This window comes from Carcharhinus amblyrhynchos, chromosome 10 (assembly GCF_965287045.1).
Source record: "Carcharhinus amblyrhynchos chromosome 10, sCarAmb.v2.hapA, whole genome shotgun sequence".
Lineage (NCBI taxonomy): Eukaryota > Metazoa > Chordata > Chondrichthyes > Carcharhiniformes > Carcharhinidae > Carcharhinus > Carcharhinus amblyrhynchos.
In genome coordinates this window covers 70,372,910-70,390,268 of record NC_137333.1, presented here as the reverse complement: position 1 = coordinate 70,390,268, position 17,359 = coordinate 70,372,910, and the positions used below count along the sequence as shown (strand labels likewise).

At 41.8% G+C, this 17,359-nt stretch overlaps 1 protein-coding gene across 1 annotated transcript in view; it reads left to right on the top strand.

The window, feature by feature from the left end:
- The window catches only part of cryl1 (crystallin, lambda 1), a 59,850-nt gene that overhangs the window by 16,226 nt on the left and 26,265 nt on the right, over positions 1-17,359 (top strand). Inside the window, exon 3 of the mRNA XM_080197315.1 lies at positions 2,031-2,157. Within this exon, the coding sequence (XP_080053441.1) occupies positions 2,031-2,157 (127 nt within the window). The remainder of the gene's footprint in view (positions 1-2,030; positions 2,158-17,359) is intronic.

The window sequence follows — 17,359 nt, the reverse complement described above, 5'->3', positions numbered from 1 at the left end:
TCTCCAAATTTGACCTTATGAAGTAGGGAAGGCCATTGATGAAGCAGCTCTTGCAATGGTGTCCTGAGACAGATGTTTGACTTCCAACAACCACAACCATTGTGCTAGGTATGACTCCAACCAATGGAGAATTTATCCTGAATGCCATTGACTTTAATTTTGCTAGGGGTCCTTGATGTCACACTCGCTGAAATTCTGCCTCAGTGTCAGGGCAGTCTCTCTCGCGTCACTTCGAGCTCAGCTCTTGTCCATATTTAGACCAAAGCTGTAAGTCAGGAGCTGGGTGGCCTTGACAGAACTCTAACTGAGCGTTAGTAAACGTTATTGCCGTATAAGTGCTGCTTGATAGTACTGGGAATGATATCTTCCATCATTTTGTTGATGATCAAGAGTAGACTGATGTGGCAGTAATTGGTCAGGTTGGATTTGCCCTATATTTTCTGGACAGGACATAATCTGGATAATTTTCCAGTTTGCTGGGTATATGCATGTGCACTTACAGTATGTTGTCAGGGCCCATAGCCTTTGCAGCATCCAGTACCTTCAGCCATTTCTTGATTTGACGTGGATAAAATCAAATTGGCTCGAGGGTGATATTTGTGATGCTGAAGACTTAAGATATCAAGATGGATCAAACATTCAGCACTTCTGACTGAAGGTGGTTGTAAATGTTTCAACTTTGTCTTTTCCACTAATGTATTGAGATTTTGCAACGCTGAGGATGGGGTTATTTGTGGAGCTGCCTCCTCTGGTTTGTTATTTAATTGTCCACCACCATTCATGACTAGATGTGACAGGACTTAAGAGCTTAGAGCTGATCCATTTGTTGTGGGATTGTTCAGTTCTTTCTGTGTCATGCTGCTTTTACCAGTTGGCATACAAACAGTCCTGTGTTGTTGCTTCACCCGTTGACACCTCATTTTAGGTATGCCTGGTGCTGTTGCTGTCTGCTCTCCTGCACTGTTCTTTGAACCAGGCATGATGGCAGATTGAGAGACATGCTAGGCCAAGAGGTTACAGATTGCAGTTGAACACAGTTTTGATGATGGCCCAGAGCATCTCATGGATGCCCAGTTTTGAGTTCTAGATCTGTTCAAAATCTATCCTATTTAGCATGGTGGTAGTGCCACATGGTACAATGGAGGATATCCTCAATCTGAAGACAGGCCTTCATCTCCACAAGGATGGTGCAATGTTCACTGCTTCCAATACTATCATGGCCAAATGCATCTACAACAAGTAGATTGGTGAGGGTGAGGTCAAATAGGTTTTTTCCCCTCATTTGGGTTTCCTAAACCTGCTGCAGACACAGTCTAGCAGCTATGTCCTTCAGGACTGTGCCCATAATTGGCATCTAAGTTGACCCCCATTTTTCTGCTAAGAAATAAACTCTAATCCAAAAATTCAATTTTTCATCTCAGAAACATGTTATACTTGCCTTATAAATCAGTGAATGTGATCAAGCAGGCAATGCAAGCCAAATTGCCAAGGAAGTACGTGGGAGTTTAAGATTCAGAGTAGAACGTGCGTGGTCACCATGCTTCCAGCTTCAGTAGTAGGCCTCAGCCTCCTGTGAAATCTGCATAATGTTTTCTATTACAAACCAGCATAACACACTTAATCTGCTTCTTCGATAGAACCATTGAATGGAAATAACCAGGATAGATGTAAAAGGAGTTGCTGACTTGCTATATCACCTGTTCTACATTACCGTACAGTGAAGATCTAACCCTACAGAAATGGGTTCTCTGAACTGTGTCCAATGTTGTCAATGGATATTGGCACCAATCCATTTATCACCTATTTTCCCCTAATCCGTTTGACTAACCTGATTGCAATCTTGAGCCCCTTGTTAGCTTTAGACAATCAAAATTTCTGAAATAAACATTGTGGGAAGAAAAAAATTACATGATAGAAGTCAATCTTGTAGATGCTTGAGGTGACAGACATTAAAAATATTAGGATATATAAGGTGAAGAAACTTTCTATTTGTTACAGAGGTAATAACACGCATTCTGTTCTTAATTTAGACAACAGCTGATTGAACTTGAGAGGACTGGCATGCTGAGAGGAGTTTTCAAACCCGAGGAACATATGCAGTTGATCAGTGCCTGCACTGACCTTGCAAAAGCAGTAGAGGGTGCCATTCACATCCAGGTCAGCATTTCCACTGAGTTGTAATGGTTTTTCCACAAGTGAATGTTTGAGCCAGCTCACTCTAAGCCATCAAAGTAGACATTGGCTAAGAACATTTAATGCATATTTAGATTATTTAAATGCAGTACAATTTTATATGTGAAGTATTAGGATTCCTGTAGAGATTGATAACTTGCAAAAGATATTTGTATTTCCGTTGACTACAAGGATCACACGATTTTAAGTTTTATTGTAATATGCAAACTAAAAGCAACTGTGTCTAAGCACTATTCAGTAGATAGATTATACTCTAAAACTACAGGAAAGATCCTTCCATTTAACTTTTAAACCTTCTGAAAATCCCCTTCCAAAGTTAAACTTTCCTTAATCCCTTACATGGCCAATTCAATCTTCAGGAACCAGTCCAAAGCTATTCTCAGCTCCTGATGGCTTGTTTCCTTTTCCCTTTTCCTTTTCTGACTGGATTACTCTAATTCTACAACTGACATTCATGATGACAGTTAGCCTGGAGGTTCTTCCCTCTAGCCAAAGCTAGTCGAATCTTCCAGCTTTATTGAAATCCTCACAAACCTGGCCCCTTCAATACGAGTGTGACTTCCTGCCTGCATTCTACATGGTTTTTTCTTGTTCTCTCACAAACAGGTTTTGTATTCAGGTCAATGTGCTATTAATCTATGCTGTTCACTCCCCACCTCCATTCTATTTTGAAATTATATAGACAATTTGAAGTATAACTGTTGATAAAACTTCACATTCCTAATAACCTCCCAATAATTTGGAGACTAACAGTCTACCCATTTTCAACAGAGATGCTCCTGATGCTCTCCGCTGGTGTGAACATCTTGCAACTGCTCCTCAGTAAAACAACCTGCTCACGGTCCATCTTTTAACAACCAAGTCACCCAAATTTGTTGTTGGGCAGGATTTGGAGTAGGTCACATGACTTCCTTTATTTCTTCTACATTTCATAGACTGTGCCAAAACATAAATCTTTTAAACTTTGCATATTTATTTGAACTTAAGGTATGAGAAAACCAGCTATCGATTGCAAGGCCTTCAGGTAAATTTGAAGCAGTTTTTGTTGCTGCAGTGTAGTAGACACAATGGGAGGGGCAGTCTTATGACCTCATCGTACCCCTTTTTTTGGCAAGATGAGGTCAAAAAATCGGGTGTTAGAGAACACACAGGAATGGCCCCCATTCCTATCTTGGCAGAAAAGAAATCTGGCGTAATGTGGAACTTGCCCAAAATGGGTGAGACGTCAATCAGCATGCTTTTGTGTACATCTCGATGTAATTAACATGGTACTCTTCCAATGGTCTCACCTCACTTGCCCTAACGACCTAATTGAAAGCAGCTCAAACCAACAACTAAAACACCTGCCACAGGCACAGCAGTATTAAGCGCGGGTGAGGAAGGAGGACACTCTGACCGCAGGGTCCATGCTGCGGGGGCGGGGGGTGGTCATGGAAGCAGCCATGTTGTGTCGTGGGTCGAGGAGAAGGGGCTGCTTGTGTACCCGGGGGTGGGAAAAGGATGGGAAGGTGCTGCTCATGCAGTCTGACCTTAGTGCTGCCAACAGCCAGTAATTGTGAGGGTGCACTGATGGGGATAGGCGTGGTTTGGAGAAGCAGCACCATAGTGACAGTGCTGCTATGGTTAAATGGTTATTGGCTGGCACTTTGTGTGGGCCAAATGTTACTTGTCGCTTACCTCCAGCCGAAACGTTGTGTTGGACATGGGACAAACAGACAGTAATTATTATTTGATCAGTACCAGATGACCCCCATTTTTAACCTTGCAATGGAGGAAAGATCATTGAAGCAGCTGAAAATATCTGGGAGTAGGACACTATCCTGAGGATAATGGCCATGTCCTTGGGATTGCATTGATTGGAGATCAACAGCCACACAGTCTTCCTTTGTGCTTGGTATTGCCAGTAGGAATTTTTACTTCCTGATTTCCATTGAATTAAATTTTGCTAGGGGTCTTTGATGTCAAAAGCACTCTCTAAAATTATCTCTAAAATACAGCTCCTTTGTCCATATTTGGACCAAGGCTGTAATTGTTTCTGAAGCTGAGTGGTCCTGATGGGGAACCCAAATTGAACATTGGCCAGCAAGTAATTGATGATTAATTGCTGTTTGTTTGCCAATAATACTTTCTTTCACTTTACTGTTGACTGATGTGGCAGTAATTGAGCAAATCAGATTTCTCCTTGTGTTGCCCAGGGATGTCCTGTCCAATCTTTCACTTTTTCATGAGATGCTGGTGGCTTCTAAAGGCAAGACTAGTTCTGGAGCACAAGCAGGACAGGTGGAATGTTGTTGAGACCTACACACATTGCATCCAGTGTGCAGAGCCTTTTTAAATGTCATTTGGAGTGTATCGGATTGGCTGAAGACTGGCATCTGTGATTAAGATGCCAAGGTCAGTTATCAACTTGACACTTCTGAATGAAGCTGGTTGCAGATGACCATAGGGTGTTGACTATAATGTATCATTCCCTTTGTATGACTTATTAATCTGTGGGATAGCCCTCCTAATATTAGCACAAATCTGCAGATGCTTGTGTGTAGGCCTTTGCAGGGTTGCCAGGACTGTGTGCCATTTTTATGTCTGGTGACTGAAGGTCAGTTGCTGAGCCACTTCAGAGGATAGCAATTATAGAATAGAATAGAATCCCTACAGTGCAGAAGGAAGCCATTTGGTCCATTGAGTCTGCACCGACCACAATCCCACCCAGGCCCTATTCCCGCAACCTGTCATATTTACCATGTTAATCCCCTGACACTATGGTCAATTTAGCATGGTCAATCAATCTAACCCACACATCTTTGAACTGTGGAAGAAAACTGAAGCACCTGGAGGAAACCCACACAGACACAGGGAGAATGTGCAAACTCCACACAGACAATGACCCAAGGTGGGAATTGAACCCAGGTCCCTGGTGCTGTGAGGTAACAGTGCTAACCACTGTGCCACCTTACCACCCAAACACATTGTTGTGGACCTGGAATCACATAGGGATAGACTGGGTGAGCATGGAAAATGTCTTTCTCTTTGTGAACTAAATGGGCCTTAATGACTTTTGTCAGCTTTTTAATTCCAGACTTATTTAAATAACTGAAGATTTTTAGCTTTTGGATTACATATTCAGTAGCACAACTACTATACAACTGTACCAGGTTAATATAATCCATTTATGCTCATGCTTATTTAGTTAATGATTGATGATTGTATTGCATCTAGGTATGTATTTATATTGCTGGTATAGCTTAATGCTTTTGAAGGTGCCCCATTTGTCCTCTACTGGATTATTAATGAACAAACTCTGGTAGTCACAAGTTTTGTATCCTGTGTTTTATTTGAGTAATTAAAAAACCAGGTCTACAAATGCCCTGCCTCCTATGTTTTCACTAATGCCAGGACCATGAAGGATATTTTGGCCTTGGAGGGAGTGCAGAGGAGGTTTACTAGGCTGATAGCGGAGTTGAGGGGGTTGAGCTATGAGGAGAGGCTGAATAAACTAGGCTTGTACTCGTTAGAGTTTAGAAGAATGAGGGGAGATCTCATTGAGACGTATAAGATGATGAATGGGATGGATAGGATAGAGGTGGAGAGACTCTTCCCGCTCAGAAAGGACAGTAGGACTAGGGGGCACAGCCTCAAGATAAAGGGGGGGCGGTTTAGAACAGAGTTGAGGAGGAACTTCTTCACTCAAAGGGTGGTGAATCTCTGGAATTCTCTGCCCGTTGAAGTGGTGGAGGCTGCCTCGCTAAATATTTTTAAGACGCAGGTTGATGGGTTTTTGATAAGCGAGGGGATTAAGGGTTATGGGGATAGGGCGGGAATGTGGAACTGAGCCACGACAGATCAGCCATGATCTTATTGAATGGCGGGGCAGGCTCGAAGGGCTGGTTGGCCTACTCCTGCTCCTATTTCTTATGTTCTTATGTTATGAAGAAGTCATACATTTCATTTACCAAATCAACTTTTAAACACTTTGATATTCTCAGTGTTTTTGGGGTATTTGAATTCTTTAGTAAAATAACTTCCCTGTTCTCGTATGGCAATCCTATCTTTCCATTTTACTTCTGATCTTGCAATTTGTAGTATACCCCTTAGAGTCTCTTTTTCAGAATTTCCTGTACATTTGCACCTAAAGAAATGCATAATAAAAGCCCCCTATTTGGCACTTATTGAGATAATTCAAGCAGAAATGACTTGCTCCTGTTTTTATTCAATGCCTGAATTTCTTTCATACTCTGTGCAGGTACTTTGAAACTCCCGTGGACATTCCTCTCTGTTCATGAGTATAGGTATATACTACATAACATGTTGTGCATTAAACAACCATGGCAATGGATACCAGGGCCGGAATTTTGCTGTCCCGCCTGCCATAGAAATCGGTATGGGCGAGGGATGGACCATGGAAAGGCCCATTGATTCGGGTGGGATTTTCTAGTTTCAGGGAGAGCAAAGCCAGAAAATCCTGCCCCAGATTGTGGAAAAGCTTACAACACAGTCAAAAAAGCACTGAAAAAGTCAGAAATGTTAGTACATTTCATCCTAATGTTACCACTACAACTTGCCTGTGATGCATCGCCATACAGAGTTGGAGCAGTGGTGTCACACATACTACCTTCTGGGGAAGAAAGACCAATAGCTTTTGCATTGTGTACTCTTAACATGCTGAATCAAATTATGCACAGTTGGAAAAAGAAACACTGAGCATTATTTATGGACTAAGAAAGTTTCATCAATACTCATATGGTCAGATATATACTTCCCGAGATCACCAACCTTTGATAACTGTATTCAGATTGCACAGAGGCATTCCTTCACTTTCTGCCAGCAGACTTCAACAATGGTTCATACTGTCAGCACATTTGTATGAAATCAAATGCAATAATCGGAAAGCCCTGCCAATGCTGATGCATTGTCACGTTTACCTTTACCTGTTGGACACCTACCACCAAGTAGCGTTTTAAATATCTTTTACTTTTCGCAGATAGACAACATCCCATTGACTGCTGTTCAAGTCCAGTGACAGACCAGAAATGCTCCTGTAATGGGGAAGGGACTGGAAATGGTGTTAAAGAGGAAGATAGTAGGAACACATCCTCATTTAAAGCCATATGTTTCCAGGAAATTTGAGTTGACTGTACAGGCAGATGCTTGTTGTGGGGGAAAAGACTAATAGTTCCTCCAAACTTGTGACAAAGAACTTGGAGCAATTACGTGAACACCGTGAAAGAACTGGTGAGGCACTACTTCTGGTGGCCTGGACCTGATGCTCAAATTGAGGAAAAACCTGGACTGTGCCAGTCATCTGCACGGATAAGGAACGAACTTCTGTTGTCCCGATTACATCCATGGAAGTGGCCTAAAATGCCTTGGCAATGTTTACGTAGAGTTTGTGGGTCCATACAAAGGGCACATGTTCTTGGTTGTCATTGATGCCCGCTTGAAGTGGTCATAATGAAATCGAGAACTGTGGAACAAACCATAAAAAACTCAAAGATTTTCACCTGATTTGGGAAGCCAGAACAAATTGTAAGTGATGGTGGATCACAATTCATAGCTCAAGAATTCAAAGACTATCTAAGGAAGAGTGGTGTTCAACACACACAATCTGTGCCATACCACCCTTGGACAAACGGTTTAGCTGAAAGATTTGCCCAATCCTTGAGGCATGCGTTGAAAGCCTCCAAGGTTCATTAATCATTCTTTAAATAGTTTCTTGGTGACATATCACAACACCACACATGCGACAACACAAAATGTGCCAGCTTTACTACTCAAGTAGAGAAAGCAGAGAATCACTTCCAATTTACTCATACCATAGACGATGTCTTAAACATTAGAATGCAATCAGCAGTCACAAATCCTATGACAGGAAGATAGTTCAAAACTATGCTTATTTCAGCAAGTAGAGCAAGTTTTGGCAAGCAGTTATATCACCAGTGAGAAATGGGTTCCTGCAACTGTCTTGGCTCAAATTGGTCCAATCTCGTGTACTGTACAAACAGAAGATGAGTTTGTTTGGAGACGGCACACAAATCAGTTATTGGCTACACCCGTGTTATCGCCATCAGTACCAGAAGCACCTCGGGTTGTACCATCTTCCATTTCACCAGAGACTGCAACCGCAACTTTAGATCAATCAACCAATCCTGAGATCACTGATGAATCTATTGCTATTAATCTACCTTCTGCTGAAGAGACTTTTACACCATCCAGGGTGGAAAAACCCTGAGAGCACCTCAAAAGTCAAGGACATTCAGATTTCTGAAATGTGCAGGCATCCAGTGTGCCAGATCATCTTTCTTATTGACTGTTATAACTGCTGTGTAATAATAACTTGCCTGCCAATCTATATGCATGTTTTCTGATGAACTATGTAAGGGTATCGTAGTTGTTTATTGTTATGGGACATTCGAAGCAAAGGAGCAGGGATGTTACATATTTGAGTTATTCTGTGTTGCGTGGTCCCTTTAAGGGTTTAGGTTTAGTCACATGGTCAGCCTGTGATGTAATTGGCTACCTGGTGGGCTTTGTTCAGTCTAAACTTTGGAGTAAACAGCTACTTAATAAACCTGTTCTGTTTCACCCAAAATCCATGTACTATCGCTTTATATTCTTTTAGTCCTGCAACAAACGGTACAAGTACAACACTGTCTTACAAATCTCTCACATCCACTCAACCAATTTCATATCCATGCTACTGTTTCTTTTATTCCATCAGCTCTCACTTTGCTCACAAGTTTGTTATGCACTCTTTAATAAAGGCTTTTGAAAGTCCATGTACACCACAAAAGTGCATGGCCCTTATAAATCCTCTGTTCTTAAGTCTCCACAGTCATTAACACTGCTGCCTCACAGTGCCAAAGACCTGGGTTCGATTCTCGGCTTGGGTCACTGTCTGTGAGGAATCTGCACATTCTCCCTGTGTCTGCATAGGTTTCCTCCGGGTGCTCCGGTTTCCTTCCACAGTACGAAAAACAGGCTGGTTAGGTGCATCAGCCATGCTAAATTCTCATTGTACCCGAACAGGTGCTGGAGTGTGGCGACTAGGTGATTTTCACAGTAACTTCATTGTAGTGTTAATGTAAGCCTACTTGTGACAATAAATAATTTCTTTTTAAGTAGGTAATTAGCCATAGAACACCAAGGACCGTAGACATTTCTCTCCATTAGAGGGAGACAGATAATTGGTTATGCAGCTTGAGGGGGACCACCCCACAAACATGGGGCGAGGTGAGGAGGCAGGTCTCCATGAACTACCATAACTGGTACTCTCATTAAAAAACTAAATACATGTAGTTCAACGTGATTTACCCTTAAACTTGTGCTGGCTTTCCTTAATGAATCACTTTTGTCCATTTGACTGTTAAATTTTGACTAAAAATTAATTATTTTTAAAAGCTTCCCTATCATTGAGGTTAAACTGACTGATTTGTAGTTGTTGGACTTATCCTTGCACTTTTTTTGAGCAAGGATTTGCAATTTTCCAATCCTCTGACAGCACTTTGTATTTAAAGAGCGTTGGAAAATCATTTCTGAACATGAGTTATATTGAACTCAGAATGTTTCTCTCTCCACAGATGCTGCCAGATCTGCTGAGTATTTCCAACATTTTCTGTTGCTATTTTGGAAGATGATAGCCAGTGCCTCTGCAATTTCCACCCATGCTTCCCTCGGTATCCTTGGATGCATCTTTTCCGGTCCTGGTGGACCGGATGGGATGCATCCAAGGATACTGAAGGAAGTAAGGGATCATGATGATCTATCTAATATCACCTCTTTTTATCAATTTTTAACCCATCTAGTGTATCAACTAACTTGACCAGCATTGTGTTTTGCTATGACCTGACCAGCATCATCAAATTTGGTAAGGACAGATGCAAAGCGCTAAGTTAGTACCTGAGATATAGCTTTAGTATTTGTTTGGAACCTCAGTTGTATTCTGCAATGTTTCATACCAGTTTATACTGTTATGCGGCATACTTGAACAAAGGGATGAGGGCCAACTTCTAGAAATGAATCAATCATGAGCAATTCTAAATGCTAAAGCAGTTTCGACAATTGCTTCTTAGTTTTGGACGTTCTGCTGTGGATTACTGTTTTGAATGTCCTTATTCATGCTTTCCCACTTCCACTCAAATAGCCTGCTCAAAACCATTGGCGGGATCTGAATAAAGAAGAGAGCAGTGATTCTGATGAGCTCAATATTGAGAGGATAAGTGACTTGTTGGACCCCCTGGAACTGATCGATGACAGATTTTCATATAGGCGTTAACTTTGCCTTTGAAGAATCAGATATAAGCGAAAATTTCAAAAGTCTTTCTTGTTGACTATTGGCCAGTCAAGTTATTTGATTTTATCCATTTCTTGGCTGATTTTAGAAGGCAATGATATTGCAGGGCTCAAAAGCTTACATTAACAAGTTTAAAAAAAATTGGAGACGATTTTCATGAATGGTAAAGGAACATTTGGGAACAGAATCAGGAAAATATTTCCAAATATCTGTCCTTAATGGCAGTGTTTATTGATAAATGAAGAATACTGTTTAGGATACATTCAGAGGGTGTGATACTCATTGCATTGGGAAGCATTGAATGGAAACAGTTTCCAAATGGTGCTGTCAAATTCTTGAACAGGCAAATCATGGAATCCCCACAGTGCAGAAGGAAGTCATTTGGCCCATCAAGTCAGTACCAATCACAATCCCCACCCAGCCCTTATCCCCATTACCCCACATATTTACCCTGCTAGTTCCCCTGACGCTGTGTGGCAATTTAGCATGGCCATGCAATCTAACTTGCACATATTTGGACTGTGGGAGGAAACTGGAGCACCCCAGAGGAAACCCACATAGATTCGAGGAGAATGTGTAAATTCCACACAGTGACCCAAGCCAGGAATTGAACCCACGTCCCTGGCGCTGTGAGGCACCAAACTGATCATAAATTGCAAAACATTTATTTAAAGCCCATGATACCTGACTTTTGTTAAGTTAACCGGGGGAAATCTACTTCAGTTGCAAGTCCTACTTGCAATCAATGAACTAATGGCCATCAGCTCTGCTGCACTCCATGTAAAATGATCAGTGCTAAATGGCATCATACATTGTGAATGATACTTGTAGCATTTAAACAAAGCTGGAGTAAAAATCTGTTGGAACTTTTCTATCTACTCAGATCTATTTTTCTGATTGTGAATTTATCCAAGTTGTACGAGCAGAAAAATAATCAAGTCAACCCTGTAAGGAAATGCAGTTTTACCTAAACATAGTAAATTTGTATTTTTGTGATTTTTAAAATTTTAAATTGCTTCTGTGCTATCCTGCAAAACGCAAACCCCAATGCAATAGATCTTTGGGGATTCAAAAAGTGCAACTTAATGTTTTCTTTTTCTCAGACTTTTTACCCTAATAATGTGGTAAATAGTTGCCAGTTCCATACTGGTGGAAAGATAACAATTATCTGTTGTTAGTGAGTAAAGGGTATAAGTTCTTGCTTGAAAACATTGATAGCCAAGTTACATTTGCTTTTGAAAAGGCTTATACAATTTAACCCTCTCCTGTAAAAAGTTTTAAATCAAAAGTTCCTAAACTCTTTCAAGTAATCAGACGTATTAATGCCAAAATGCATAGCTGGTGAGTTGTGAAGGACTATGAGAATGGTTTGGTGGCTTGCACTGAAAACATTAGTCATTGATGTCATGGACAAGTTGGGCTGAAGGGCCTGTTTCCATGCTGTGAACCTCTATGACTCAATCAATTATCTGATTTATTGATTATTCACATGACAGCCTCTAGCTTTTCACACCACATTTACCTCAACTTCAACGTGTGACATGCACATTCATAATTCCAAGCGAAAGGAAAGACCGGGATAGATTTACACTTCACTGCTGGGTGTTTGTAAAATCCAGCACGTGACCTAGTTGCTGGTTTTCTGCCTGCCCCTGACCTGTCTCCAACTTTATGTAGGATGATGGAAGTATTGGGCAACCTGCCCATCCATGGTCCTATTGAGGCTCTTAAGTAGCCAATTAATGGCCACTACTGTGTTATCCTGTAGCGGGGAGGGGGAGGCCTATGCCAAGCAGATAGTCCTCCGCTTTTATTGGTCAGGCTGGTGTTGGGTGGGGGGGGTCCCTGTGACATAGCCCTGAGCCCATTAGAGGTGCCATCCTATTCACCCCTCCATTCTGCCTCTTAAACCTGCAACTCCCCTGCCAGCCAGGCCCCACCAGTACCCTGGACTTGCCTCCAGTGGAGGCCCCATAATTCCATCCTTTGGACACTGCTTGAACCTGGAGCTGCTGTGGCTACAGAGCAACCAACCACTCAGTTTGGCTGGCAGATCTTTCAGGTGGGACTCTTTATCCTCAGATTGTGGCAGCTGTCTCACCCAGCATAAAATGGTTAATAAACCTGGCTTTATTGTGCTCTTTTTAGTTGGAGAATGGTGGGAAGGCAGGGAATATGGTGCCCCAAAAAATACAGTCCCAGATCGCTCATGGACACATTGTTTTCAAACTAGGTAATTATTTTACTGCTGCTCAGGTTGTTGAGCTCTGTAGCAGCTTATATTTGTTACTGTGCAGTCAATGTAGTTTGATTTATGCCTAAAATTTATTTCTGCTTAATTATAACACTTTTTTGCATTAATGCAAAAGCAATTAGAAAGTGGAAATATAATTTGCAAATGGAATCTGTGATCTGACTTCTACTATGGCACCTCTAGTCTTTACAAGGCGACAACCTTTAACTGGTGAAAAACCATATTTTAAAAGTGCTTGGCCAACCTGCAATCTGAACACTTGGCAATATCTAAGTGCCGAACTTTGTTGCTGAAGTCTGTGCAAGTTACAAGTGTCACTCCAGTCTGGCAACTGAGTATTACAGGAGCAGCTGAAGTAAAGCTGTTCCTAAGGAATAACTGTTTTGATTCTGGGCTGTTCTGTCCTGCACATTAAGTGTGGGATAAGGCAGCTGTAGACATATTAGTGCTTAATACTTGTTTATTAGTATTACTTCTAAACAGGTTACAGACAAGGTGCATAACTGTTGGGCATGATTCCAATCTGTCTTTCTCTCTCTCTCTCTGTCATCGTACACATGACTGACTAGTGTCAATGGTACACCATCTCTACGTCATCTATCCCAATTATTAACCCTTTATAGTTCAATAACTGCAGCAATTCGGCTGCCACAAGATTTGTCATTATATTGCAAGTTCCAAATAACTTGACAGAGCCTTAACACTTAATGTGGTTAAAGCCAAGGATTTTTAATAATCTAAGCAGCTGTTTTATTTGGTAGCAAAATCTTGGGTTAACTGTCAATGAATAAGAAGAGTTTAAATAATTGAGTAATGGAATGTGGTTTTCAGTTGCCACTCAAGAGATTAGCATACCAGGAAGAAGTTAATTCTTGTGCTCATGTTTTGGCCATATCACTGGCCAACATGCAACAGTTCTTCCTTGCAACACCTGCAAAGCATCTATTCCGTGTACTGTACATGCTTTCACAAAGCTTTACTGTCTTGATCTGACAATTCACAACAGTAAGCATTTTGTTGCAGTGCTCTAGTATCTCTTTGGCATTACATTGTGGAGAATCCCACCTCCTTTGTTTACCATTTTGCTGTGACTTATGAATTCTTGAAGAGTAAATAAATAAGGAAAATGTTAGATTGCATCCTACTATGGTAAACGAATAAAGAATGCTACTGTCACAAACCATAATATTTGTTATGTGTATTTTTTGTGCCATATAAAAACAAAAGTGTAACATCACCTCATATTATCTTTAAGTAGAAATGGGTTCTAAAAAAACCTGCCACCTCAAAACAGAAATTTTTTGTGAAGGGGAAATTATAGAATTGACCGTCAGAGCATAGCTAATATTATGTGTGTTCCTTGGAATAAATGTTTTCAGTTAATCCTCTTGAAATAAGTTGATTTTTATAATCTAGGGAATGTTTACATTTTGGAAATCTGATACTTTGATGCATTATTAACTGCTGGGGACAGGTTTGTTTGACACCATTCTTTGTCAGTTGTTTCATTGTCTGAAATCTTCCTGATGAATGGATTGTTTTTTGAGCTTAAAGGTATATCAGCTTAATTTTTTTAAGATGCAGCTGTATACCATCAAATGTCAGCTTCTCTCAGGTCTGTCTTTAAATCTGAAGTTGTCTATCCCTATGTGTAGAGTATAGGGCTAACGGTAGGACTCTGAATAGTGTGGATGAACAGAGGGATCTAGGTGTATGTGTACATAGATCCCTGAAAGTTGGGAATCAAGTAGATAGGGTTGTTAGGAAGGCATACGGTGTCTTGGCGTTTATTGGTAGGGGGATTGAATTTAGGAGCCGCAGCATCGTGTTGCAACTGTACAAAACTCTGGTGCGGCCGCACTTGGAGTATTGTGTGCAGTTCTGGTCCCCACATTATAGGAAGGATGTGGAGGCTTTGGAGAGGGTGCAGAGAAGGTTTACCAGGATGTTGCCTGGTATGGAGGGGAGGTCCTATGAGGAGAGACTGAGGGATTTGAGGTTGTTTTCGTTAGAAAGAAGGCAGCTACGAGGGGACCTTATTGAAACATATAAGATGATTAGAGGTTTAGATAGGGTGGACAGTGATAGCCTTTTTCCTCGGATGGAGAAAGCTAGCACGAGGGGGCATAGCTTTAAATTAAGGGGTGGTAGTTATAGGACAGATGTCAGGGGTAGGTTCTTTACGCAGAGGGTGGTGAGGGATTGGAATGCCTTGCCTGCTGCAGTTGTAAATGCGCCTAGTTCGGGGGCGTTTAAGAGATCCGTGGATAGGTTTATGGATGGTAAGTGTTTGGTTTAGGTTAGAGGGTCATTGTTTTTTAACTGGTCGACGCAACATCGTGGGCCGAAGGGCCTGTTCTGCGCTGTAATGTTCTATGTTCTATTCTTTTGTGCTTTGCTGAAGAACCTATTTTAGCATAATTTCTATCCCCATACTGCACTCATTTTCCTGTGCGTCCTGCACTACAACAAGAGTCTCAGTAATGCTTTCATTCATCCATTGTTGTGCCATGCTGTGCCAAGTAGGGTAGTGGGATTGAATTTCTTTCCCTTCTTTATTGGTCTCCCACTATGGCAGGAGTTTTGTGTTCAGCTCTGAAAAAAAGTCACAACCTCAGTTGGGAAATCCCACTTCACCATGTGAGATGCTGAAGATCTTTTACAACATCAGCAATATCAGAACTGTTAGGAACAAGGGTAGGAGTCCTCTACGTTGACTTTTTCTGTTCTCCCATTCACTCAAATCCTTGAACTTTTCCATCTTTTTTGCCCCTGACTTGCTAAGCTCATCTAATCAGTGAAATATTCCTCCTTCTCCCTTGACCTTTTCCCCACTATTTTCTTACCCTTGTGTTCGTCTGCATCATTAGTGGCTTCCACTGTTGTAGTACAGCGTCTCTCAATATGATTATTGATGCACCATTTTCAGAAATTCTGCCTGCAACCTATCTGCCCAGTTTTGTCTTCATTTCACCTAAAATGATCAGTTTGAATGTCTTCAATTTGGCTTTTGCCCTGCCCTTAGCACCAAACTGCCTTGATCAAAATCATGAATGATATCTTCTAGAATTGTGCCCATGGTGGTATATCCCTCCTTTTGTCTTTGACTAGATATAATCTAAGGAGATCCATCAAAGATGCCAAAAGACAGTACTGGAGCAAGCTAGAGTGCCAGGGTGGCCACATGGACCCCCACTGACAATGGCAAAGTGTGTCAGACATAACAGGCTACAAGATAAGAGTATGTAAAATCGCCGGCTCTAATGCACCCCTCCCTGAAGAGCTCAATGCATTCTGTGGTTGTTTTGAGCAAGAGATCAGCGAGATCATGCCCTCCACCCTGGAAACCTCAGATGAACCTGTATCTGAGGCCATCACTGCAGATGTCAGAGCAGCTTTCTCGAAGGTCAACCCGTGGAAAGCGACTGGCCCAGATTAGGGTACCCAGACATGCAATCAGATCCTGCGTAGGTCAGCTGACTGGAGCATTCACAGACATCTTCAACCTCTCTTTACCACAATCTGTGGTCCCGATCTGCTTCAAGAAGTCGACCATCATCCCACTACCAAAGAAAAGCCAAGCAGCGTGCCTTAATAACCATCATCTCGTTCCTGCGACATCCATCATTATGAAATGCTTTGAAAGGGTAGTCATGGCATGAATCAGTTCCAGCCTCCCAAACTACCTGGGTCCGCTACAGTTTGCTTGCTGCCGCAGCATGTTCACAGCAGATGCCAACTCCCTGGCCCTGCACTCAACCCTGGGGTATCTAGAAAACAAAAGCACCTATGTCAGACTCCCATTTATTGACTACAGCTCAGCCTTCAACAACTTTATTCCTATGAACCTCATCTCCAAACTCTGTGGCCTGGGCCTCAGCTCCTCCCTCTGCGATTGGATCCTCAACTTCCTAACCCACAGACCACCATCAGAAAGCCAACAACACCTCCATGATCATCCTCAACATCGGTGCCCCACAAGGCTGTGTTCTCAGCCCCCTTTATAAACCTATGACCCTGTGGTCCAATTCCCTTCCAATTCGATTTTCAAGTTTGCTGACAATACCACTGTAGTGGGTCGGATCTCAAACAATGATGAGACAGAGTGTAGGAATGAGATGGAAGAACTGTTGCAGTGACAATAATCTCTTCCTCAATGTCAACAAAATAAAGGAAATTGACATCGAATTCAGGAAGCATAGTGGAGAACATGCCCCTCTACATCTATGGGGACAAAGTAGAAATGGTCAAGAGCTCCAAGTTTTCAGGTGTCCAGATCACCAACAACCTGTCCTGGTTCTCCCCATACCAACAATATAGTTAAGAAAGCTCACCGATGCCTCTACTTTCCCAGAAGACTAAGGAAATTTGGCATGTCAGCTACAACTCTCACCAAATTTTACAGATGTACCATAGAAAGTATTCTTGTTGTATCACAGCTTGATCTGGCTCCTGCTCTGCCCTAGACCACGTGTAATTATAGAAGTTTGTGAATGTAGCCCAATCCATCATGCAAACCAATCTCCCTCCATCGATTCTGTCTACACTTCCCGCTGAATCTGACCTTGCCATGTTCCTTTTCTTTGCCTGTCTGCTTGCCCATATCACCTGTGAGAATTGGGCCA